This window comes from Marmota marmota, unplaced genomic scaffold (assembly GCF_001458135.2).
Source record: "Marmota marmota marmota unplaced genomic scaffold, marMar, whole genome shotgun sequence".
Classification (NCBI taxonomy): domain Eukaryota; kingdom Metazoa; phylum Chordata; class Mammalia; order Rodentia; family Sciuridae; genus Marmota; species Marmota marmota.
Window position 1 is genome coordinate 2,946,403 of NW_025999942.1, and position 25,804 is coordinate 2,972,206.

The window sequence follows — 25,804 nt, forward strand, 5'->3', positions numbered from 1 at the left end:
ACACCATTTGTTGAAAAGACTGTCCTTTCTCCATTTAATAACTTTTCAACCTTGGTAAAAATTCATTTGAGGGTATATTCATTTGAGGGTTTATTTTTGGGCTCTCTGTGCTTCCTTTGGTCAGTGAAGTTCTCTTATGCCAGCATCACACTTTTGATTGATTACTATTGCCTTGTAGTAAATTTTGAAATTAGGATGTATGAGTAATTTGTTGTTCTTTGTCAAGATTTTTTGACCATATAGGGTCCCTAGGAATTCTGTATGAATTTTAGGATATATTTTTCTCTATTATCTTTTGATGATGATAGGAATTACATTGAATCTGCAGATGGATTTGGGTAGTATATCTATTTTAGCAATATTAAAGTTTTTTAGTACTTGAACATGGGATGTGTTTCCATTTGTTTCTGTCTTTCATGTCTTTCAGCTGTGTTTTGTAGTTTTTATTGTACAAATCTTTCACTTCTTTAAGTTCATTACAAAGTATTTTATTCTTTTTGATGTTATTATAATTGGAATTTTTGTTGTAATTTTCTTTACAAATTGTTCATTGTCAGTATTCAGAAGTGCAGGTGAGGCCTGGGGTTGTGCTCAGCGGGAAGAATGCTCGCCTAGTACATGCAGGGCTCTGGGTTCGATCCTTAGCACCACATAAAAATAAATAAATAGAGGTATTGTGTCCAACTACAACTAAAAAATAAATATTAAGAAAAAAGTATAAGTGAGTTTCGTGTGGTGACTGCTGATTTTGTTCTTTAGAGCTTTCTACGAGAAAGTATGAGAAATAGTATGAGATCATACTATTTTTGAACAGAGGTAATTTTACTTCTTCCAAATTTGGATGCCTTTTATTTTTTATTCTTACCTAATTGTCCTGGCTAGACTTTCCAATACTACATTGAATGGAAGTGGTGAAACTGAGCATCCATGTCTGTTCGAGATCTTAGAGGAAAAGCAATTTTTCACCATTGAGTATGATGCTCATTGTTTGTTTTTCACATATGGCTTTTATTTTGTTGAGGTAGTTCCATCTATTTCTAGTATTTTGAATATTTTTTTAAATTATAAAATATCGAATTAGATTTATCTAATACTTTTTCTGTATTGATTGAGATAATCATTTGGGTTTTTCCCCCTTTATTCTGTTAATGTGAAATATTACATTGATTTTCTTATGTTGTATTTTGGGAATGAATTGTCTTTGTCATGGAATGTTCCTTTTAATATGATGCTGAATTTGGTTTGTTAGTATATTGTTGAGTATTTTTGCATCAATGTTTATGAAGTATATTGGTTTGTGTTTTTATTTTTAATTTCCTTGTTGTGTCTTTGAATTTGGTATCAGGGCACTCCTGGCCTGATAGAATGAGTAAGTGTTCTTTCCTCTTGAGTTTTTTGGAAAAGTTTGAAAAGGATTAGTTTTATAAACACTATTTTAAAAATAATGTCCTTGGACAATTCAATAGGGCACATTTTTTATAACAATTTTTTTAAAAAAATGTTTATTTTTTAGTTGTAGTTGGACACGATGCCTTTATTTAATTTATTTATTTTTATGTGGTGCTGAGGATCCAACCTAGGGCTTTGCACATGCTAGGCAAGCACTCTACCGCTGAGCCATAGCCCCCGCCCTATCACAATTTTTATAGTGTGTGTTAGTGATCCTCCAAATTGTCAGTAATAACTTGCTTTTAAAAGCTAAAAGAGTTTTGCAGGGTACCTCGCTGTGACTTTCAAACTGCTGTCAGGTAGATCCTTGTTCTTGTACCTCTACAAATCTGATTAATTATGGTCTCAATAAAGCTGTCAAAAGTTTTTAAGGACTGATCCAACAAATAATATTAAAGATATGACTTGTATATCTACAAAACATGTGACTAAGAAGTTAGTTCTTCACTTGCCGTTTAGCCAACTTCTGGGAGTATTCTTGCCTTATTTTGTTATAAACACATGTCATATAGTTCACAAGACCTCCAAGAAGGTCTTAGAATTCACAGTATTAATATGAAACAAAGAAGTAGAAAAAGAACAGATAATTGGACACAGTAAGCAGAGAGAATGGCAGATGATAGCATATAAAGAAGAGGGGGAACACTTACGTATGAAGCTGACAAGCTGGGCTTACTCACTGATAGCTGCCATCACCTCCCTTAACTTACCTGGTAGATAGCAGTGTTATTTGCTTACTAGCCAATGACCCACCCAGGCCACTTAATACAAAAGCTGCTACTGTTTTACTAACTGAGAAAACTTGTAAAAGAATGTTTTTTTGAATAGTGACTTTAACAACGGTAGACTCTTTTTTTCTTCTTTTGAAAATAAAAATGCCTGTTAGGAGTTTAACAAACTCTTATTTATAGTTTTTAATTTTAAAAATGTATTATTAATTTTGAGGGATATTGAGGATTGAACTCAGAGGTATCTTACTACCAAGCTACATCATCCCCAGCTCTTTTATTTTTATTTACTTATTTATTTTTAGACAGGACCTTGCTAAGTTGCTGAGACAGGCCTTATTGCAATCTTATTGAGTCTTTGGGATTATAGGCATGCACACTGCACCTGGCTAAACTCTTATTTTAAATTATTTACTTGTTCATTCCTTTTCTTTAAAATTAACTTCATCTCAGAAACATGGAAAATAAGTTAGAAAAGAATTTTAAGGAGCCACCATGCCTGTAATCCCAGTGGCTTCGGAGGCTGAGACAGGGGGATCTTGAGTTCAAAACCAGCCTCAGCAAGAGTGAGATACTAAGCGACTCAGTGAGACCCTGAGATTCTAAATAAAATGCAAAATAGAACTGGGTTGAATGCCCCTGAGTTCAATCCCTGGTATCAAAAAAAACAAACAAAAGAAAGAAAAGAATTTTAAGGAAAGATTAAAGGATTTCAGTTAACCCTGTTTTATTGTTCTTTGTCTATTTTTAAATAGGATCTGTGGTTGTGGCTCTGGAGAATCTGGCTGTGCTGTGTGTGGATGTTGCAAGGCTTGTGCAAGAGAGTTGGATGGTCAAGAGGCACGACAAAGAGGGATTCTTGATGCAGTAAAAGAAATGATACCTTTAGATCTTCTTTTAGGTAACTTGATTTATTATACTGAACATCTTTTTCTCTACCCGATAATTCAGATATTTTAAATAAATTCTATTAGATACATGCTTAAAAATTAGAGTAATAGTTAATAAATGCAACATTGCTCTTTTGGTAACTGACATTATGAAGTTAAGTGATGAGATTCTTTTTCCCTTTTTTGCTAAGAATTCTTAGAGTAAAACTAACTTGTTTTAGATCATATTTTTGTTAGCTTTTACTTTCTTGAGTTTTGTGTAGTCTGTTTTAGCTATTATATAACATGTATTGTTGTTGGTGTTGTTATTATTATTATTATTGTTTTGATCAATCATCTAGCTGTCCCAGTACCTGGGGTTAACATTGAAGAACACCTACAGTTACGACAAGAAGAAAAACGGCAGCGTGTAATCAGAAGACATAGATTAGAAGAAGGAAGAGGTAAGATGTTGCCACAGAGAAAAAAAAAAGTAGGAAAACGTTATTGTACTATACTAAGACCACTGAGAAATTTAGAAAATTGTATGATTTGGTAAGAAATCACTAAAATTAGTAACATTCTGATAACTCATGAAAATATTCAGGGTATTTATAATTGTGTTAATAACATAGATTAATTTAGTAGGGCGTTTTATGGAATAAGTCAACAATTAAGAAATTTTACCATCTGCCGTGTATCAGTAACTACTACTGATGGTAATTTTTTAAAAAGAACAAATTCTGAGAATATGTCTTTGACCCAGACTTTGGACTTACATATTTGACCATGATACAAAATTCATATTGATCTAGTCTTTTCCTTTCTGTTTTTTTAGTCATTCATGATCTTTGCCATTTGGGCATAATTGTACCATGCTTCATATTAGTCCAGTTCAAAATTGTGCTTTTGTGTCTTTTTAGAAAAAAACATACTTTATATACATGCAAAAAAGAATAAGTTGAAAAATCTTCAGGTTTTATGTATGAAGATATGTTTATTCTTTTTTTCTTCATTGTTTATAACCATTTCTTGACCCCAAAATACGTTTAATACTGTTTATACATATTTGGTATTTAAATATACATCCTCCAAAAGGAAGAGGTAAATATATTTTTAAAGGTATTGTTGTATATAGATTTTTTTTGTAGGATTAAGACATATTGTTTCAGAGAACTGTTATTTTATTCCTCTGTTGGGCAAAAATTAGAAATATTTATTGATAGTGCATATTAAATTCTTATTAGAAGTGGCATGGTATTTGATACATGAAATAAAGCTGTTGCCATTTAGCCATCATTAAACATTTTTTCTAGCTGTTTTTTAATGAAAAATGGAATAAGTAATAAAATATATAGTATACCTTATGAATTCTATTTTTAATAAATTTAAATTGTGCAACATGCTTGGAACATGCAGATTGTTCTTTATAGCGTTTGATAAATCACATTGCTTAATCATTACACTGAATATTTGCTATTAAGTTTGGCTTTGTTTACATAGTCATTTCCTTTAAAATATTTTTATGAGATTAATATATATGCTGTTATTACTTATAATATGTAAGTATGTGGGAAAATTGCACCTTAAATATTACTTCGAAAATAGCACATAATTTACGTTTTGAGTCTTTACCACATATGATAATTATGAGATCATTCCTTTCATGATACTGTTTGCATAAGGCTATCAATAAATCTCTTTACTACCAGTTTTTCCTTTTCTTTGGGAATATTAGGTTGAATCATATCAATTGACCTGCAAAACCCAGCAATTTCTTACATTTCAACAAAAATATAGTAAATCCTTATGATGGTATTAAATTATTTGGTAGATGCTATACATCTTGTTACTCTTTTTTCCTCCCTTTTAGAAAGGTAGTCTTCTCTAGTTATAGTAAATTTCAACATTAGAAGTAAAGAAATATTGAATTATACATTGGTATATCAACAAAATTTAGTGATTGCAGATATTTATTTTAAAAGGTATCATAGACCTTTAAAACGTTAATTATGAACTCTGTGCACTTTCAAAAACTGTTCCACTCATTAAATATTTAAACAGATTAATTTTTTGTATATGAATCTACAAATACAGGCGTAGGTTATGGGCATTTGGTGTATATTTGGTAACAAATTGATTTTTTCTCTGCAGTCCTATTATATGAAAACACTTAAATATAAACACTTCATTCAGATTATTGGTGCACAAAAATTTTTTCATATCTTTATATTTTGGTTGATCTCTTTCTTACACATACCACCCTCTTATGCTCATTAAAACAGAATATATTGTAAATGTCTTGTCTTTTTTTTTTGAGAGAGAGAGAGAGAGAGAGAATTTTAATATTAATTTTTTAGTTTTCGGCGGACACAACATTTTTGTTTGTATGTGGTGCTGAGGATCGAACCTGGGACGCGTGCATGCCAGGCGAGCGCGCTACCGCTTGAGCCACATCCCAAGCCCGTAAATGTCTTTTCTTGATGAGTTGAAATCTTCATTATGTACCTCAATTATGGCAGTTCTGCCTTAGCTGCATGGATTTGGGACCTTAAATTCATTTATTTGGAACCATGCCCTCCTGTTGCATAGTCACCGGAGTCATCACAGAATCATTCAAAGGCATTCCAATGTGTGTGTTTCACTTAACACAGCACTGTGCAGGGTGACACTTGCTTATATATTTTGTTTATTTTATAAAAATACTTTCATGTAAGAATTCCAACTGTATATCTATTTTTAAAACATCAGACTTCAAGAACTGGTACTCAATGATTTTGGACATGCTATGTTATATGTGAAGTAAATAAAAAAGTGTCCAGATACAGCAGTTTAAAAAATCTTCATATTCCTTTTAGCATTCCACTAATTTTATAAGAAAACAGTTCTTGTAAGAAAATTTCAAATGTTCACAGATTACATATACATCCACACACACACACACACACGTGTGTGTGTGTGTATAGTGTTTTTTCCTGAGAAGTGAGTTTATAAGTGATTTTTATTTTATTCTAAGATTTGAGGGCTGGGGATATAGCTCAATTTGTGGAGTGCTTTCATGCACAAGACCCTGGGTTCAATCTCTAGGACCAAACACACACACACAAAACGATACCTAAAATTTCTTTTTCTGAATATTCTCCCACAAGCATATTACTTTATAAACAGATTAAAAGTTATGTTTTAAAATGTAAGCCTTTCCTTCTTGTAAAATACAGATCAGTTTTAAGGCATTCACACTTTTTTTTAAAAATGTCTTTATTTTAATTGGATGCAGGAATCCCTTCCAAGTACTATTTTCACTAATTTAGGGCAGTAGTTCTCAAAATGGTTTATCAGGGATCAGGATCACTTGGGCACTTGTTAGAAATATCAGTTCTCAGGCTCCACCCTAGACCTACTGAATCTAAAACTTGGAAAATAGGGCCCAGAAAATTGTGCTTTAACCAGGTGACTCTCATGGTTCCAAAAGTATGAAAACTAGGACTCAAGGTCAGTGTTGTTCTCAGTTTGTCCCTTTGACCTTCTGTATCAAAATCCTTGGGCCTAATAGATCAAATTCTAAGTCTGTGGTCCTGGAAACAGATTTCAGATATACACACAGTGTTCTAGGCTCTTCTCTGGCATGTGCTGTAGAAGCTTGTTAGTCTTAGTTTGTCATTATGAAAAACAGTAATGTCAAATTTTTAAGGTTCCAGCTGCCACACATAATTATTTTTTGTATTCCTGGGTTCTGAGATTAACAGTTTAGTAAAATATTAGTAATTGTGTTTATTAGTAAATTGGCTCTTACCCATGTTAACATTTCAGTTACCATTGTAATGTAATCATAATTTGATTACATTTTACTTGTTTGTTTCATTGTGTTTATCAAGTCTGTGTGCTGTTTTAAAGTTGATCAGCATTTTAGGTCGCCTAGCTCTTCAATGAAAGCCTTGCTTAGTCTGCCTCAGGTCTATTGATATAATTTAGCTACTGTTTATGACACAGGTCTATTATAATAGGATGTGCTATTGAAACCCAAACAACAATGTTATTACTACTCTTTGATACATTTAGAACTTTGTCTTTAATTTAAATTTTCGGCACTATTAATCTTGCAGATGACATTTTTTTCTGAAATCTTTTAGGGGGCTGGAGTTGTAGCTCAGTGGTAGAGCGCTTGCCTAGCACATGAGGCGCTGGGTTCAAACCTCAGCACCACATACATATATAAGTAAATAAAGCAAAGGTATTGTGTCCATCTGCAACAACAAAAAAAGTCTTTTTTAGGTATCACTAGTATTCATTTACACATTTTAGTTCTTTGGTGTTTGTGATAATTTTCAGTTTTTTAGATTACATGGAGTTGATTGGTATATCAGTTCTCTGGTAACTCTGTAATTATAGTGCTTCTTGCTAGGAATTCTTAAGTAGAATTCTCTTAAGCTATCAGAACTAATGGAAGATTATATAAATGGTCTTATCTGTATATTCCTTTTCAGCATTCTGTTGAAAGGAAAACTAATCTTTTTTCCATTAGTGTCAAATTGAAGTTTATAAATATGATATGTAGGTGGGGTGAGCCTGTGTTCTGGCTTGTTGGGGACAGTCCCATTTATGCCTATTGTCCAGGCAGATTTCTTAATAGTGCCCTCTTACTCTCAGTGGAGTCTCAATTGGATAAGTAACATGGCTAGCCTAGCTATAGAACTTGGTGGCTAAGAACATCGGTTCAAATCAAGGCTAAGGCTTACCAGACTCAGTTTCCTCAGCTTTAAAATGGGGATGACAACTGCATAACTGGTAATGTTAATGAGAATTAGTGATATGGATGACAATGCCTGGCTGTACTAAGCCCTAAGTAAATGTTTGATGATGATGATGGTGTGGGCTAGTTAATAGACGTCTTTTCTCTTTGAGCTTGACTCTTTTCCAGCTTTGTCCTTGACATATTGCTTTAACAACATTGTTAGAATCACAAAACTGATTGTTACCAAGAAAAGTACATAACAACTTCTCTAGAACAAAACAGATTCCATTTGATACAAAATTAGTTTTATATTATAAATTAATGAATTTATTATTGTCTAATTCCAGAGTCATTGTCATGTTGATGTTGCTAAATCATTTTTAAGCCTCCGATAACCATTGAGTTTTCTTGATTTGACACATCAAATACACTATGAACTGCTATTCTAACGTGGCACAAAAATCTTGGAATTATTATGTGAAACATTTAGAAAATATGAGTAAAAGTCACTGTAATTATTCATGGAAAGATACAATTGGTGTAATTTCTTATAATTTTTATGTGTGCCTTTTTGTTATTTTATATAATTTCACACTGTGATTTATATTGTTCTCTTTCCCCTATAATATTAAATCAGAAATTTTTTATGTGCTTTATTACAGGTATGGTAAGTAAAGTAATAGCAGGAATTTAGATTAAGACTTTTCACAAACTTATCTTTTAATTAAATCACTACTTTTATTTGATTTTCATCTTCTAAGCAAGTTTTATATATTTATGGTTATATCACTGACTTAATTTTGTTTTATGTATTTGCTTATTGCTATGACATACACATTTTTATATTTTGTTAGGGTTTTTGTTTGTTGTTTGGGGGAAAATGACCTTTCCATTTTCTCTACCAGGCTAATAAGGTTAATAGTATAATAGATATACTTTCATATCGTATTCTATTCTGATGTAATCATATGTAGATATATACGTGTATGTTAAAGTTTAGGCATGTTTATTTACAAAAGTGGCATAGTATGATATACACATTTTCAGCATGCTTTTCCCATTTTACAGTATATGAATCGAAGCCAGGTCAATAAATAGGATCTACCACATTCTACTTAGTAGCTATATAACATTTCATAGTATGATTATACCACAGTTTATGCAGCCTTTTTTTATTGATAGGCATTCAGGTTATTTTTAATTTAATAGACATTTCACATTTGTTTTAAAATATTATAAGAATTTATATTCTCAAGACCAAAGAATAATAGTGGTGTTTTATTTTGGAGTACCTGTATTATTCTTTTTAATTTTTACAAAATGGTGGTGAACAGTGTTTCTCATTAACTTAAATAGCACAAAAGAATTTTCTTTGTAAAAATGCTGTATAAAGTAATGGCTGACTACTGTTCCATTGAGTGGCTATACCATAGTTTTTCATTAGTTTTTCTCTTATTTGGGTTTAAAAATTTTTTATACAATTAACAGTAAATACCTTTGGAGCAGAAATACTTTAAATATTTTAGTTTTTCTTAGGATAGATTTGTATAGGTACACTTACTGATTCAAAGGATATTCATTTTTAAGGTCTTGAAACACATCACCAATAGCTTTCTGAAAGCCCTTATTGCACACTTTCTTCTCACTTACCTTTGGGGTGGTCTCCGAATAGCCCTTTTTGTCTACACATGAATGGTATATATCTAAATCTGATCATTTCATGTCCATTTTGTTCACTCTGGTCCCAGTGAAAGAAATAAACCAACAAGTTCTATTAACTCAGGCTTCTTAAATCTTCAATAGTTTTGGAATATATTTACTTTTCAAAATTCCACTTCTCTTTCCCTAGCACAGGCCATCCTCTTTTTTTGCCTGCATTTTATACAAAATACCATTTCAAACTGGTCTTACTGTCTAATCTTATCTCTTTCTGAGCTTTTAGCTACCCTTTATCCAGATTGATCTTTGTGCAATGCAAGTCTAATTGACAGCACTTTTCTGTTTAAAACCAAAAGGCTATTCATAGTCCTTAGAATGAATTCAACATTCTTCTTTCTATAACCTCATCTTTCTAGCTTCTTATTCCTGTTTCCTACAGCCCTTTCCATTTTTTCATCATGGAACCTTTGTAGTACTGTTATCTTTTTTGATTAGGTCTCAGTTTCTGTGGTGTTCTCTTCCTAGTACCTTTAATCTCCCTACTTTGCCACCCTCAGTTGTGGTAGGTGCCCTCCCAGTGTACTTCCTTTTGTGAAGTCTGGCTCATAATTTCTTGTTTAATTGTGTGCACATCTTCCCTCCCCCAGTTGGACTGTATGCTTCTTGAAGCAGGTGTTATATTTTGTTCACCAAGTGTTTTTAAGACAAAGCATGCTGCCTGAATCCGAATATGTGTTTGTTGACTTGAAAGCAGTTTAGGGACTGACTTCTTATCAGTTCTAGGTCAATTTTCATGGTATCAAAAGATTTTAGTTATCTGTTTTTTGTACCTCTCCATGCTTATTTTCTATCACTTTCTATTCCATAATCTATTCTCCATTCATTTCAGCTGTTTTAAAAGACTATACAATATTGTTTAATATTTTTATGCTTTTATAAGTCCTATTTCTTTTAACTGGAATGCCCTCTCCTATTAAACTTTTCACATTCTTTGAAACCTCTCTGATTCATCCAAGTTGATTTGATCACTTCTTCCTTTAATGTACAGTCACAAATTTCTTTAGTAGCATTTATTCACAATATGTTGTGGTTCTTTGTTTTTATTTCTGTTTTTCTTAGTAGATTGAGTTCCAGTGAGATCTGTCTCTTTGTTGTTATAGCCATGACATCAAATGTGTACTGTGTAAAGATTAATAAAAAATGTTGGTCAAAAAATGAATTATTGAATTATGTTTGTAAGAAAATTTATTTTAGTCCATTGGATACAAAGTATTCTAAAGACTGATCGTGTTAATTTCTAGGCATGATTGCCTATGGGCCTTCTAGATATATACATCAAAAGATTCTAAAAACATTGAATTTAGTGAGAAGCTAATGAATACAATAGGTTTAATATATTTTTATGGGGAGAAATAATATTCCAGTCAGACCATAGAAATCAGAAAAGGGAAATACAATTTATTGTTTTTATTTTAATATTTACATCTCTAATATTTAATATTTTCTATAGTTGGAAAGTACTTTTCAGAGTAATCAATATTTTCTGTAGTAAATTGAAATATAATTCATGTTGAGCAAATAAGACATTTGGTTTATATTTTAAATATATCAACTTTGTTTTGTTTTAGATATGGAACTCAATTTATATAATCTTAGCTTAAAAATAAATGGTGTTGTGTTACCAGAAAATATTTAATTCTTCTGCTGACATTAAATTGTCATGTTTCTATCTGTAGAATAACAGTTAATCATAGAACATATTATTCTTATTTTTTCATAGGGTCAGTACTCCTTTTTTGGGGGGAGAGGCGGGTAGTGGGGATTGAACTTAGGGGCACTCAACTACTGAGCCACATCCCCAGTCCTATTTTATATTTTATTTAGAGACAGGATCTCACTGAGTTGCTTAGCACCTCGCTTTTGCTGAGGCTGATTTTAAACTCATGATCTCCATGCTGCTGCCTCCTGAGCTGCTGGGATTATAGGCGTGAGCCACTGTGCCTGGCTACTACTTTGTTTTTGTCAGTATCTAGAAATATAATTGAAATATTTTTCCTTTATCCATCTTTTCTATACCTGTCTAATGAAGGATAATTTGTATTTAGACTGTATTTCAAATTTATTACAGGATGGCAGTTTCAGTTTGTTTCATCAATAGAAAATTTAATGGAAGTATAAAGGTCAATGGTCATGAAAAAAGCTTGTTTGATTAAACATGTCCAGTGTTTATGTACTGTCATAATTTCTTTTTCAAATACTGTTTAACTGTCAAATTTAGAATGTTTTGAAATTTGAAGGCATTTTTTGAAGTTGCTAAAACTCTATAGTACTGTTCTATAAGAAAACAACTTAAAGTGCAGCTCAAATTTTTCTTTTCAAGCAAAATGTTAATAGGGAAAAATTCATTTTAAATTTTATTGAAATTAATCTATCGATTTTTTTCCCTTAAAAATCATGAAAGTAGCAACAACTATAATTTGTGTGGGTTTGTTTTATATATATGTGTATATATATACATATGTATATATGTATATATGTATGTACATAGTAATCACTTCAAAAAGAAACGATTTAATGAAACATGGTTAATAGTCCTAAAATGTTTATTGAATTAGAAATTCCTTTTCACCATCAATGTAAAGCTCAGGTTATCCTTTGTTACATGTGTGTGCGTGCGCGCACACACACACACACACACACAAGATTATAGAAATTTTTTGGTTTTCTTTTTGATCATCTGGTTTCCTTAACCTCTATCACAACACATAGAAAAGTCAGTAACATTTTTATCTTGGTTTTGTACCAAGACTATTGCAGACATTAAATCTCAAAGACCTAGTAAAAACTAAAGAATTAAATTAAAAGTTGGTTTCTGGTATTTCAGTAGGAAAGATATTTGTTTTAAATAAATAAATGATTTATTAGGTTTTAATATATGATGTTGAAAAATATTTGTAAGATTATGTATTTTAATAGAACTTACTGATTATCTGAGACCTAGTAACTATACCAATTATTTCATAAGATAATAGATGGGATTTGTACTCTATAAACTATATTTAAGATATTAATGTGTGTGAAATGGTAACTAGTTTATGGTTGGGGGTAGGGGGTTGGAGTAGGGAAACTGGGAGAAAAGTATAATGTCCAAAGATGGTTAAGAATAAATTTTCATGATTTTAGTTTGACTTATTTTTGTTCGTTATAGTGTTTTCATTTTGTGAGCTTTTCTATGCACATACAAAATGTTTCTCCTCAGGCCCCCTTGTATTTGCTGGTCCTATTTTTATGAACCACCGAGAACAGGCTCTAGCCAGACTCAGATCCCATCCAGCACAGCTAAAGCATAAACGGGACAAGCACAAAGGTATTTGGTCTTCATTATCAACTAGGCGGGACACTCTCCCAATTTCTTCCACTCATTTGAATATTGTCTCTGGGAAAATGCACAAACCTGATTTCTTTTACTTTCTTCTATCGTGTTTTGTAGCCTGAGGAGAAAGAACATGCTGAAAGTGGTACATGAAAGTGACTGTTATGCTTCTCAGTTTTCTGTTGTTGTTGTTAACTTTAATAAAGACGTCTTACAGTGTATCTTCATTTCTTTTCAAATTTCATTTTTAAAAAGGTGGAAAAATTTTGTTTCTTTCTAATTTTGGTCTTTATTATCTGTTTTCAGATGACCATGATGTAGCATTTTATAGTACTTTTTTTTTTTTGAGTGCTGTTTATATGACTTAGAACTAACAAAATTATTAAATGTAATGAAGTGGTAAGTTAAGACTGCCATTATATTTTTCTACTGTTTTAATATTAAAGTTTATAATACACATGAATATACAAATAAGGATATTTGAGGTTTAAGTAGAGATAGATGTAAGTAGTGAGTGAGCTTTAATTAGATTAACCAAGTCTGAAAGGGAGTAGGAATTTATTTCTGAATTATTTTTTGAGGTCTCAGAGTTCTGGGTTAATTAAAAATATTCTGAAGGTATGCTTGTTTTTGTTTTAAACAATAAACAATGGGTCAGTTAATATCAGGAATGAATTTAATGCAGAGAATTTTAAAATTTATGTATAAATTATGCCTAGAATCCTGGCATGTAAATCAGGGGGGCTCTTCACTGGTTAGTCCAACTTATTACAGTTGCTATCTTAAACTCCTAAGTCCTGAAAAATAATATAGGAAGTTTTAAAACCACATTTTCTAACAGTTTGATTAATGTTTGTGTCTTATTATTTCTCTTGCTGCAAATCTTAGAGTTGAATAAAAATACATATACTTTAGTATTATCATCTTTATTTTCATTTACCTTTCTCAGTCTGTTTGCCACTCAGCAAAAGTAGAAAACAAAACAGACAAAACTTCTGTTTTTAGGAAAGTACAAATAGAGAGCTCAAAACTTAAGATATATATAGTCTGCAGAAATAAACATTGAGTGTTTATGTAATTAACCATAGTAAGATTTGTGATCACTCTTTTTACTGAGTGCTCAACAATGCCATTAATACTTAAATCTAAAGAATAATATTTGGAGTGTGAATTATTTTAATTATTGCCAGAACTTTGATCTCTCATGCCACTGTTAGAACAGGATTGTTTCATTTATGTTGTCCCCTCAATTGTATGAAAGTGGAATTTTTCCAAGACTTTATCTGAAGCTAATACTCATATTCCGTGAAATAGTTTAAAACGTTAATATCTTAGAGATAAGAATCTTTAATTTTTCTAGATATTTTAATTAAATGCCAAATGAAGACCAATGTTACAAATTTAAAGAAGACTTTTTTCCAAGGTCATATAATTATTAGCTATAGAAACTATTAAATGATAGCTAGCCTTATATTAATTTTGTCTGCCACAGGGCTAATTTTTTGTATAGTTTTAAAAACATCTTTGGCAGGACCTCTTTGCAGTTCTACAGTATAGGACTAGGTTTTTTGTTTTTGTCTTATTTTTCTGGTTTTACAGAATGAGACTGTTTCATCTCTTTGCTCCTTAAAATGAATACAGAATACAAATAACATCATCATATGATACCTTATTTACATAGAGTATTAATTTACCACTTACTAATTCCCATCCACACACTAACCCTTTACCTCCATTGTCCTGTCATTTATTCATCAACTGCTTTCCTTACATATTTTCATTGTCTTTTACTATTTTTCCCTGTCTCTCTCTTTATTTTAACCACCTTTTCCAGTTTATGCACTGAGAAGTTTACTATACTAATTGTTATACTCTGTCTTACTAATGTTGTTGGTACAAATTGTAGGGTGATAAGGATTAAAATTTTCTAGACTATAACTTTTTTGTGGGGTAAGAGCTTTGGATTTATTGTTAACAGGAGTGATCTCTAACTTGGAAATTGGAGAACTTCTGGCCAATTGGAGATCTCAGAATGTCATGGAATGGCAAATTTTGACTAGAGGCAAAATAAACTATAAAAAGCTGAATCAATTAGTAGAATGTATTTAACATAATAAATTATTCTAAAATGTGAAAATAAATGATATTTCAAACAGAGACCTGGGTTAACATTTGTCTCAGTGATTTAGTGCTTTACATAGAAAGATTTCAATATAGTATATCTAATTATGAACATCTGTTTCCATATTTAATCTTGAAATCTGATGTTTCAAGTGACTGATGTTTAATTCTGAAGGCATGCTGCTAAACACCTGGGTTATGTTACACCTGTTTTCTGTTTGGAAGCAGTACAGTGTAATTGAAATATTCTAGCATTTGGAATTAGAATTCCACTTTAATCCTAAATTTGTCATTTATAAGAACTACATGGCTGTTCATAAATTTTTTAGTCTCTTTGACTTTAGTTTCTTTATGAAAATAAGAATGATAATGCATAACTTTCTATGAAAATTAATCTACATATGCATACACATATATACATGCTTAAACTTAGTCTTTGCATATGGAAATCCTCTATGAATTCTAGCTTTAATTCATTAAAATGAGTTCTTTGCTTTCTCTTTTAAAATTCTCCCAAGGGTACAAAATTCACAATTTCATTAAATTTATAGGTATTTTATATTTATGAAAGATTTAAGATGTCAACTATTTGGTGTATGAGCCTTATATATGTTCATACTCTGTACCATTTATAAACTTTGGGCTGGTTACTTAACCCCTTGAACAACTTAATTTAGTCACAACCCCTATAGGTTAGTTTTCTTATCTGTAAAATAGTAAAACAATACTTGTATTATTGAATTGCTGTATTGATTAAAGAAAGCAACAATAGACAATATTGATTACTTTTCATACTTTATTAATTTAATTCTCATAAGAACCTTGTAGGTATGTACCATTGTTGCTGTTTTATAGGTGGAAAAACTAAGACTTAAACAGTCTAGTGTCCAGTGTCATACCACTAGCAAATGGTGGAGCCAGGATTCTAATCTAAGTCCTAAGGCTCTAGAACCCACAAGGACATATCCACTGTGGTTTTTAAATTTTTACACAGAGCAAGTGCTTAGTGAATTGCAGCTGCTTCTGCTCTTACCAAAATACTCACTGTATTCTCTGATAGTTTTGGTGACTAAGAGTACCCCCCCATGTAGCTTTATGTAAAAATTAAAATTTAAAGTGCTTTAGAAACTGACTTCTTTCTTCTTCTGTGTACAAAACTATGCCTAAACAATATATACACAATATTTTAGATACATATCTGCTAAAATGTTATAGCTGTTTTAGTACTAGTATCATATGATGTATACCTGTGAACATATATTAAGGAAAATACAGAAAATGTTCATACTTAAATGGACAGTTACATGACTATTAAAAAGATTGTTTTTCCTGAAAACTTGAGATTAAGTCTTCTTGCTGCTCATTAACACTTTTCTGAATAATGAGCTTGGACAAAACTAATCTTGCTGCATTTCATTGTTGATTCTTAAATTTGCACTCAATTTTTGGTTACTTATTAAGTCCCTTTTTTCTTTGTTCAACTTTTATATATTTCTCAATTATTAAAATTATATGTGATTTTTGACATCAAATGCTATATGTGTGTGTATATATACACACACATATATATAAAATGTGTATATATACACACACATATATATAAAATGTATATATATGTATGTATATATTTAAATTCTGCCACTACTGCTGCTGCTAATCAAGAATCTCATCACCCCTTTTTTTACTTATAATATTTCATCATCTATAATAATTGAGAAATTATTTTATATAGATACAGGTTGTTTAGATGAGCTTTAACAAAATAGTTCTTGTTGAGTTTTAACCTAAATAATAGCAATTACTCTTTTAGTCATTATGGTTTTATTCAGTAAATTGCTAGGTTTCCCTTTTTTCCCCTTTCCTTCCTTGATGCTATGCCTCTATTGTGGGATTTGTCTCTATATTCAGGCTCCAAATAAAAAATGGGGACAAATGCTAAATGCAAAGGTAAAAGTTAAAAGCTTCTAACCAGACATCAGTTCATGTTATAAAGTGGGATGATACTTGAAATGTTTAATGTAGTTAAGTCTGCCAAATCATGTGAATACAACTTGTTTTTCATTTTCATCATATTTGGTTTTAATAATTAGAGATTTTTATCAATTCAGAGAAAGTTGTGAACTTTCTTTATATCTGATTTAAATAGTTTTAGAAGGTATGTATTTCTTTTTGTGTAAGATGTTACCAGTCGTAACCATTCCACTATCTTTTCAAGATGAGGAAGCTTTGAACTAAGTATATTTCATTTGAAATGAAACTAAATGTGATTTTTTTGTTGTTGCTGATTCTTTGATTTAATTTGGCAAACCCACATTAGATAATTTAGCAGAAGAGGAAGCATATTCTTTATCCTATTATAGTAAAACCTCTCACTAATTCTGAATTTATGATACTTCAGATGCAGTATTTGTGATCTTTATTTGAGTAAAAAATTCAAAGTAATTTCTTCCTCTGAATTTTCAGGGTCATACTTTTAAGGGGAAACCTGTCTAAAATCACTAGCTTTTCAAACCAAGGGCTCAAGAAATGAAGGATTCCTTCAACGTGCCTTCAACCTCTGGGTCCAGCAGTTAATTCTTGTATGTTAAAGGACTTTTATGTTTATGGTACATTTTAATGTAATATTGGCCTATTTTGAAGTATGGTATAGGTGAACACATTTATTGTAGCTTTTAGTGTAATCTGTGATCTGTTCTGCGTGAATATAACAAAACTAAATTTTTACTTAAATATTCTACAATTAATATTTTTTGGTAAGTCATATGGGCCTACCAATTATGTCATTCCGAATTAGTGAGGTTTTACTGTCCTAGTGTTATAAAGAGTTTAAAGCTTTTTGAAATGATAATCAGTTATAGAAAGTTAAGTCATAATTTAGGTAAAGTTTGCCTTACCTGAATATTACTGAAAATAAGGTTAAAAGAAAGGATGAAATGAAAATACATTGATTTGGTGTTGTTCTGTTTAGCATTCTGAAATGGGTAATGAATTAAAAGTGTGTGTCTGTAGTTTCACATATGTATCTGCATATTATATATAGTTATTTAGAATTACTGTGCCATAAGAGAGTGGTTTAGACTAGTTGACCTTTTGAAATTCCTTCCAGATTTTTATTTATTCTGTGTGCAAGGAATTTGAGTCTCGATGACATAAAGGTCATATTTTAATAGTATTAACATATAGTTTTTTTTTTAATTAGGAAAAGCAAGTTGTAGCTTGTATTTATACATTCCAAACTAGGGTTTTTATATTCTGGAATGTGGTTTTTGATGCTGTGGTTAAAATGCTAGAAAATTTAAAGTCAGAGTAGATTCCAGTAGTGGAAAAAAGGCCTAAAGCAAGCTTAGTAGAGGAAATTGTGAAAAGGATAGTGGAGGAAAAATGCAATGAAAACAGAAAGGTTTGGTTGAGGGTACTGATTGGGGGCAGAAAAAAGACTACAAAGCAGAATGGCTAGGGGGCTTAGGTGGGACAAGAGGTATGGTGAGAGTAGTTCATGAAATATAGTGCATTGAATAAAGCTTTTTGATCTTCATACATTTTTCAAAGTGCAGTTAAGTTTAGCAATACTGGACAATGTAGCCTTTTTGAGATCTGTTTGGGAAAGCTAAGTCACTTGGGACTCAATTTAAGATGACAAGTACTAACAATATCACTAAGAAAAATAATTGTTAAATGACTTTGCATGCAATTTTGTTAATGCAAACTAAATTTTCCAGTATAAAATTTAAGTTTTACATTTAAAAATTTATTTCTATAACTTAATTACCTATTTTCATGACATAACTGGCTAGCTTAATAGGTTTTATCCATAACCAGATCTTATCTTTGTTTTTATTGATTTAGTGATATTTGCAAACAGAGTATACAAGGAATCTTTTCAAATTTGCTTCTTTGCAGGTAGATTCTTGATCTATCACTTCTAACAGCTGCAGATTCTTCTTGCTTGTCCCTTTTAACATTTTTATCATTCTTCCATAGTAAACTGATAGTAAATTTTATTGTGAAGATAAATAATTGCTTAATTACAAATTATAACACTTACAGATGGAAGTGGGGAAAGAGGAGAAAAGGATGCAAGCAAAATCACAACGTATCCTCCAGGCTCTGTGCGATTTGACTGTGAGCTCCGAGCAGTACAAGTTAGCTGTGGATTTCACCACTCAGGTAGCAGCTGGAACGTTAGGGTATAACTGCATTTTTACAATTGTGCTCAATAACTTGTTTAATTTTGATGAAGTAGCCTGTTAATTGTGTAAAAGTGTGACAGTATCTCTTAATTCTACAAGACTTTTGTATTGATTACAGAATCTCTTTTAAAAACTATAACATGATGAACAGGTACTGTACATGTTCAGAGATCTGTCTTCTAGTCTGTCTTTTGAGGGACTTATTTTATAATTCATGAAATCACCAAAGATGAATTTATCTCCCTAATCCATTTTAGCTCTTATAAAGCACTGTAGTTTTTATAATATAGTCCTATATTTTCTTAATGTTTGATAAGAAAAGTTCATCATCAAATGTATGATCTTAAAATGTACAGAATAATCAGATTCTTAGTAAATTATTGACATTTGGGTTAGATAGCTCAGGTTGTATATTCAACCTTTATATAAATTAAAAATGTTAATTTTCTTCTTTTAAATGAAATGTATTTTCTTATTCGATCAGGTATTGATAATCATTAAAACTCTACCATTTCATTGATGTTGTACATAATTTGTAGCATGCCAACCATCTGCTTCCTATAATTACCCTAAATGTTAGAAAGCAGGATTTTATATGGAATTATTCATTATCCAGATTTTATAGTTAATAAGAACCGATATGTTATTTAGCATTAATATTTTAAATGGCATTTCTAAGAATTTTAAAATATGTATTATGAAAAGCATGCATTTTAATGACCTACAAAAGTGTTTTTCAAAACTAAAATTTATAGATTCTCATTAAGTACAAATTTGGATTAGCTTCCATTATCTGTTTTTAATGACTATGAATTTTAGAAAATGAAAATTACACTGTTTTCCATATAGTTATGATAGAAATATAAAATGTATATAATGAAAAAATAAAGTTGTATATTTTGGTTTCAGTGGTTTTAATGGAAAATGGAGATGTGTATACATTCGGATATGGGCAGCATGGGCAGCTAGGACATGGAGATGTCAATTCCAGGTACTCACTGACTTTTTGTTTGAAGATGCTGGATTCTTTCCCATGGCCCTCTTTTCTTTTTAATCCTTAGTGTTTCTTTTCATCTCTCTTCTTAAATATGCATTCCCAGAATTTAAATATTCATATGCTGTTGCAAAATATGGACCTTGAATTATTGTGGTTCCTGATTTTGTGGTTGAGTGCTTTTGTATGGTAGGTAACCATGTATTATAAGGGAAAAAGTTGATTTACATTTATGCATTTTAGATATAAAATGATTATGTTTATCACAAAATTCAACCATGTTCTTAGTGTCTCTTTTTAAAATTTTGAGTATGTGATAGAAAAGACAGTAAATATCCTCATTGCATTTTTTTAAATAGCAGCAATGGGGTTGGCGCTGTAGCTCAATGTTATATAGCATGTGTGAGGTCCTGAGTTCCACCCCTGGCACTGCAAAAAAAGAAAAGAAATATGTAAATAAATAAAACATAAAAATCAACTGTGGATTGATTCAATCATGTTCCTTAATGTTGTCTGTTTTGAAATGTCATCATAAAGTTATTAAACTTATGAATAATTTTCATCAAAACCTTTTGGTCTTAATAATAAACTATTTTGACTTATCCCTCAAATAGCAAAGAACTATCTAGAGGAAACTTCTAGTAGTTCTCTTCTAATATCCATTCTTCCCTAATTCAGTTGGTAGTAAGTCTGTTAGTCTGTTGGTGACATGACCATAGGGCTGAAGACCACCTTTCTCAGTCTCCATTGCAGCAAGATGTGGCCACATGAACTATAAATTTATGTGCCACTTTAGAATGAAGCTGTTAAAAGGAGGTGGGTATGTCTCTTCATTTCCCCTTCTTTTCTTGCAGCTTGCTGGCTAGAATGCATGGCTGGTAGAATTCAACCTGTGTTGAGAATGAGAGATACAGGTTAGAAATAACGTGGTACTCTGACAAGATAAACTGCCACAAAAGCTCCTTACAATTAGGTGCTACTTGAGAAGTAAACTTCTATCTTAAGTCTCTTTACTTTGGCCTTCATTACAACAGCCAGTACAGAGTGCTTTTGGTAAAAAACAATAGAAAATTCAACTTTCTTAATTCAGGTCTTCCCAAAAGGAGATACCAAGACAGGATTAAATGTGCAAAGGATTTGTTAGGGGGAAACTATAAAAGATAAAATAGGAAAAGAGCAGACATAGAAAAGGAGATCATTCAAATACAGTGCCCACAGGTCTAAGATCCTTGTAAAAGGAGAGGGAAGAAAACTTTGAGTAGGAAGAATAGATAACAGTGCAGTTTTGAGGACATTTCAGTCAGGCCAGTGGAGTGCCTCCAGGCTGAGGTTGCCTTGGAAAGAGTTCTGCATTGGACAGGGAATGGACCTGTGTTCAGACCTTCACCTTGCTTAGTCATCCACTCACAGCATTTCAGGAGAGATAAATGGCCTCATGGATCCAAAGAGACAACACCTGGGGCTGACAATCAGCTTTGCTTCCTCCAGCAGTTTATCTTAAAGGAGATATAAGCGATTTGTGTCTGTAGAAACCAGACTTATTTTTCAAGTCTGGAGAGGCACAGGGCAGTTTCAGGCCAAACTTGATCCAGCAGTTCACCTCTCTTCTGCTAGACAAGCACTCTACCACTGAGCCACACCCAAAACTTTTGACTCAGCAGTTCATTTTGCACAAGAAGCCACTTTTTTGACTTTCCATTTTACCTAATTCTTCCTTGACTCAGATTGTTATTTCATCCCTGCCAGAATCACAGGGACATCTGTGGTTTCTCATTTACATACACTAAAAGGAAGGTTCTCTTCCAGATATTAAGTTAAACCCACGTCTACTTTCATTTAAACTTGAACTCAATCCACTGCTGTGACAGGGATGCATTTAGGCCATTTGTATGGTAGAGACCAAAGATTCCATAATTCATGTGTATGAAGAAGCTAGTGACGTTTTTTCTGTTTCACATTGAAGACTTATGACACAGAAGGTTTATCGTCATCTTCAACATTATTATTGTCTTTACTTAACTGGTAGTTGTTTTGTGAGCCATATAAACTGGAAATAGTGTCCTACAGTTAAACATGATGGAGTCTCAGTTATATGTGCAGCACAGAAAGGCACTTTTTCCCAAATCAGACTTTTATATTATTGCACAAAAAAGAATTATCAGCTGTAATTTGTGGTCTTAAAAAGGTTGGAAGGGAAATAGTAAAAATCATGATTATGCCCAACATGTTATTTTGCTGTTCTCTGTAAAGAATGAGCAGCATAAGTCAAGATCCTGCCACACCACATTGAGCTGTGGTGGCTGTGAAGAGGTTACTGGAAAATATTGCTTTTTTTGGTCCTGATAATACCAGCAAGCACCATTCCTTAATTTACAGTGACTCCCTGAGGTGACAGTATCACAGCAACACACTCACTGTTTTTAATAGCTTGAATTTACCATCTTTGTGAAATAAGATAGCTTTTAATGTTGAAACAAGTTATCAGGGTTTTTATAGAAGACTAAACTCTGGTAGGATCTGCTTTAACTGCCCAAAGTTGTTTCTTTACAACATGGAAAGTTTCACTAGTGCTTCCCTGAAGTGACTTGTAACTGGAAGGCTGGTAACATTAACCCTGGGCAGAGCTAAGTGGGATAATACAGTGTAGTACTACCTACCCAGTGTTTCCACTGGACTGCAGTTCATCAAGACTGCTTCTGTTTCACCCACTCTGGTTGCCCTATTGGTCTCCATCAGTGTGGAAGTTGAAAGGCAGGAACTAAGAACGGTATTATTAATTTGGAAAGGAGTTTAGAACGTCAGTGAAGGAGTAACCACAGAAGAAACAAAGAACCTATAGTTCACATTAGTTCTGAGAAAACAAAATATTGATGGGTATTTGGTTAAAATAAAGTATATAGTTGGAAGGTATTCATGAAAAGTTTCTAGCAATCAAGTGCTCTTAATTGGGAATTATTATATAGCACACACCAGTGTGTTGATTAATGTAAGATAAATATTGTATACATGATAATGAATGTAGAAAAATGCTATGGATAGTCTCTTTAATTGTTGCCTTGTCAAAATGGCTAAGTTCAATCTCTATATTGGGTCCTGATGCCATCATTTGGTGTAGCTATATGACCTTGGCCAAGTTACTTAGCCTTCTTGTGCCTCAGTTTTTTCCTCTGTTAAATGGGAGGAAGTATATCTCCTTCTGAAGATTATCTAAGAATTAGAAGAGATAATACTGTGTGCTAAGTAAATACTAAGTGCTCAGTAAATGTTAATCATTAGCATTGCTACTGTATGTCAGAAGACTTGTGAGGACTTTTATACATTCACTCATGACAACCATTTTTTACTTTTGTTTTGATCAGTTTGTTTAAATTTCTGAATTCCAAATTCTTTTACCATTTTCAGTAAACTTACACCTGGATATTGGGAAATGCTTTTATTCCTCTTTTCTCAGTAGGATAATGTTTTTGAATATCATTTTTTTTTTTCCTGCTCTCCTGTTGTTTTGCACTGTTATGCTACCCAGTCATAGTGTCTGGAACCATTTTGGCAAGGTTTGCATCTTTATTTTACTACTTCTTACCAACTACATAATTATGATTTCTCTAAGTTTTCATTTTTATATCCCATAGCATTGTGGTAAAATTAATGTAATGTATGTAAAGTGCTTGTCATAGACACACATATCTAATTTTTCCTCTTGTTCTTCCTTTGCTAAATAATGTAGTAATTTAATAATCTATTAATATTGTCCAAAGAATTCAGAGGTCATAGATTAGAAGACCTGCAGCCAACTATGGGACATATCTTTTAAGCTCTACGGATCCACCCATAGAGTTACTTTGATAATCAGTAATACCATTTTAAATGAAAATGCTCTATAAATTGCAGAAAACAGACAATTATAGGAACTTTCTTTTCCTTGTTTAAATGGAACTAGATGCTTCTGTGAAGGCATACTATCCTTTGAAGTGGTAATTATTCATTTGCAAAAACTTTCTATACCTCAGAATTGACAACTGCTTGTTTTTCATTGCTGTTCCTACCAATTTTACTCCACCCTCAAGTAAAAACAAAACAAAACAAATAAAACTGCTATTTTGAGGCCATTCTTTTCTTACATACATACTTGTCAGCCACTGTCTTCTATTCACTGAAAATTTAGCATCTGATTCACAGTATATTTTTATTCTGGTCTTATGATAGTTGTGACTTCAGCATCATATGGATGGTCCCATGCAATATTCTTATTTTGACACTCTTATATAGGTGAAATTCATTTCTACCTTCATGGAAGTATTTCCCATGGCCCCTGGCTGAATCCAACACAGTTATAAATTAATTCTTACTAAGTTTAAACACCTATAATCTGAAGCCATTTTCTTCTTCCGTTTCGTAGCTCCATGGTGGTTGCCTTTATCAGTACTTTATTCCCTGCTACTCTACTTTTTTACTCTTTCATCCTTTTCACTCTACTTCCTAGCCAAGTTAGAGATTTTTATCATCTCTTCATTCAAGATAGAGAAAATCTGCTTAATAATAGTATAATAGTATCCTCAATTTTTCACCTTTCTGGTCCTGTTATTAGAACCTGGCAAAACTTTGCATGAATCAATATGTCTATATTTTCCATGCCTACCCTCAGGTTTCTGGAAAGAAAGAATCCCCATAACTCTGAAGATTATTACATGATTTTCAGATTTAACCAATTCCTTTGAAGTGGAATTGTAACTCTGCTGTTTGTTTTAAGATATTTTGAGAGAATTTGATGAAATGTTTGGGCTCTCTCTTAAGTAGATTAGAAGAATATACACATGACAGTTTGCTTACCAATTTAGGGGGTTCCCAGAACTCTTGAGGCTCACTCATGGTCTTCCTAAAAGTCTTGTCAATCAAATTTTAAAAGCTCTTGATCTTTTAAAATTTTAAAAGTTCTTGATCACCACCAAGTAAGCAGATTTTCTCGATCTTGAAGTTCCCTGCTCACCCACCTTCTTTCTTTCATCATAGAATGTCCACTCATATCACATAAAAAAAATAAAATTGTTAGAAATTCTTCAGCCCATCAAATCTGCACACTTGGCTACTTCTATGTCATTTCTCTACTCCTATCCTCAATTTACAGTGAAAGAGGAACTTGCCTTGTTCATGCTGTAAAACCTGCGTGGCTTTTCTTTAGGCATGTGGTTCTGTTTCTTTTCTTCTTTCTTATCTCTGTCTATCCAGTCTCTATCTTCACTCACACTTTTTTGCTGGGGGTGTGTGAGATTGGGGATTGAACTCACGGGCACTCAGCCACTGAGCCACATCTCCAGCCCTATTTTGTATTTTATTTAGAGACAGGNNNNAAAACCACCCTAAGATACCATTCACTCCAGTAAGATTAGCAGCCATTATGAAGTCAAACAACAACAAGTGCTGGGAGAGGATGTGGGGAAAAGGGTACTCTTGTACATTGCTGGTGGGACTGCAAATTGGTGTGGCCAGTTTGGAAAGCAGTATGGAGATTCCTGGGAAAGCTGGGAATGGAACCACCATTTGACCCAGCTATTGCCCTTCTTGGACTATTCCCTGAAGACCTTAAAAGAGCGTACTATAGGGATACTGCCACATCGATGTTCATAGCAGCACAATTCACAATAGCTAGACTGTGGAACCAACCCAGATGCCCTTCAATAGATGAATGGATAAA

At 32.2% G+C, this 25,804-nt stretch overlaps 1 protein-coding gene and 1 long non-coding RNA gene across 3 annotated transcripts in view; one reads left to right on the forward strand and one right to left on the reverse strand.

The window, feature by feature from the left end:
- Mycbp2 (MYC binding protein 2) overlaps nt 1-25,804 on the forward strand; it is a 233,163-nt gene that overhangs the window by 48,944 nt on the left and 158,415 nt on the right. Inside the window, 6 exon segments of the mRNA XM_048801244.1 lie at nt 2,933-3,078; nt 3,409-3,510; nt 12,697-12,804; nt 18,979-19,098; nt 20,031-20,181; nt 22,852-22,882. Coding sequence (XP_048657201.1) covers nt 2,933-3,078; nt 3,409-3,510; nt 12,697-12,804; nt 18,979-19,098; nt 20,031-20,181; nt 22,852-22,882 — 658 coding nt within the window.
- On the reverse strand, nt 20,406-25,320 carry LOC125616309. Of its 2 annotated transcripts, XR_007346933.1 has the most exons (4): nt 24,943-25,320; nt 21,503-21,611; nt 20,848-21,005; nt 20,406-20,544 (listed from the first exon to the last, which is right to left on the reverse strand). It is a non-coding gene; the product is annotated as an uncharacterized LOC125616309 (long non-coding RNA). The 2 variants fall into 2 exon arrangements; XR_007346932.1 differs by lacking the exon at nt 24,943-25,320 and having other exon boundaries at nt 21,503-21,635.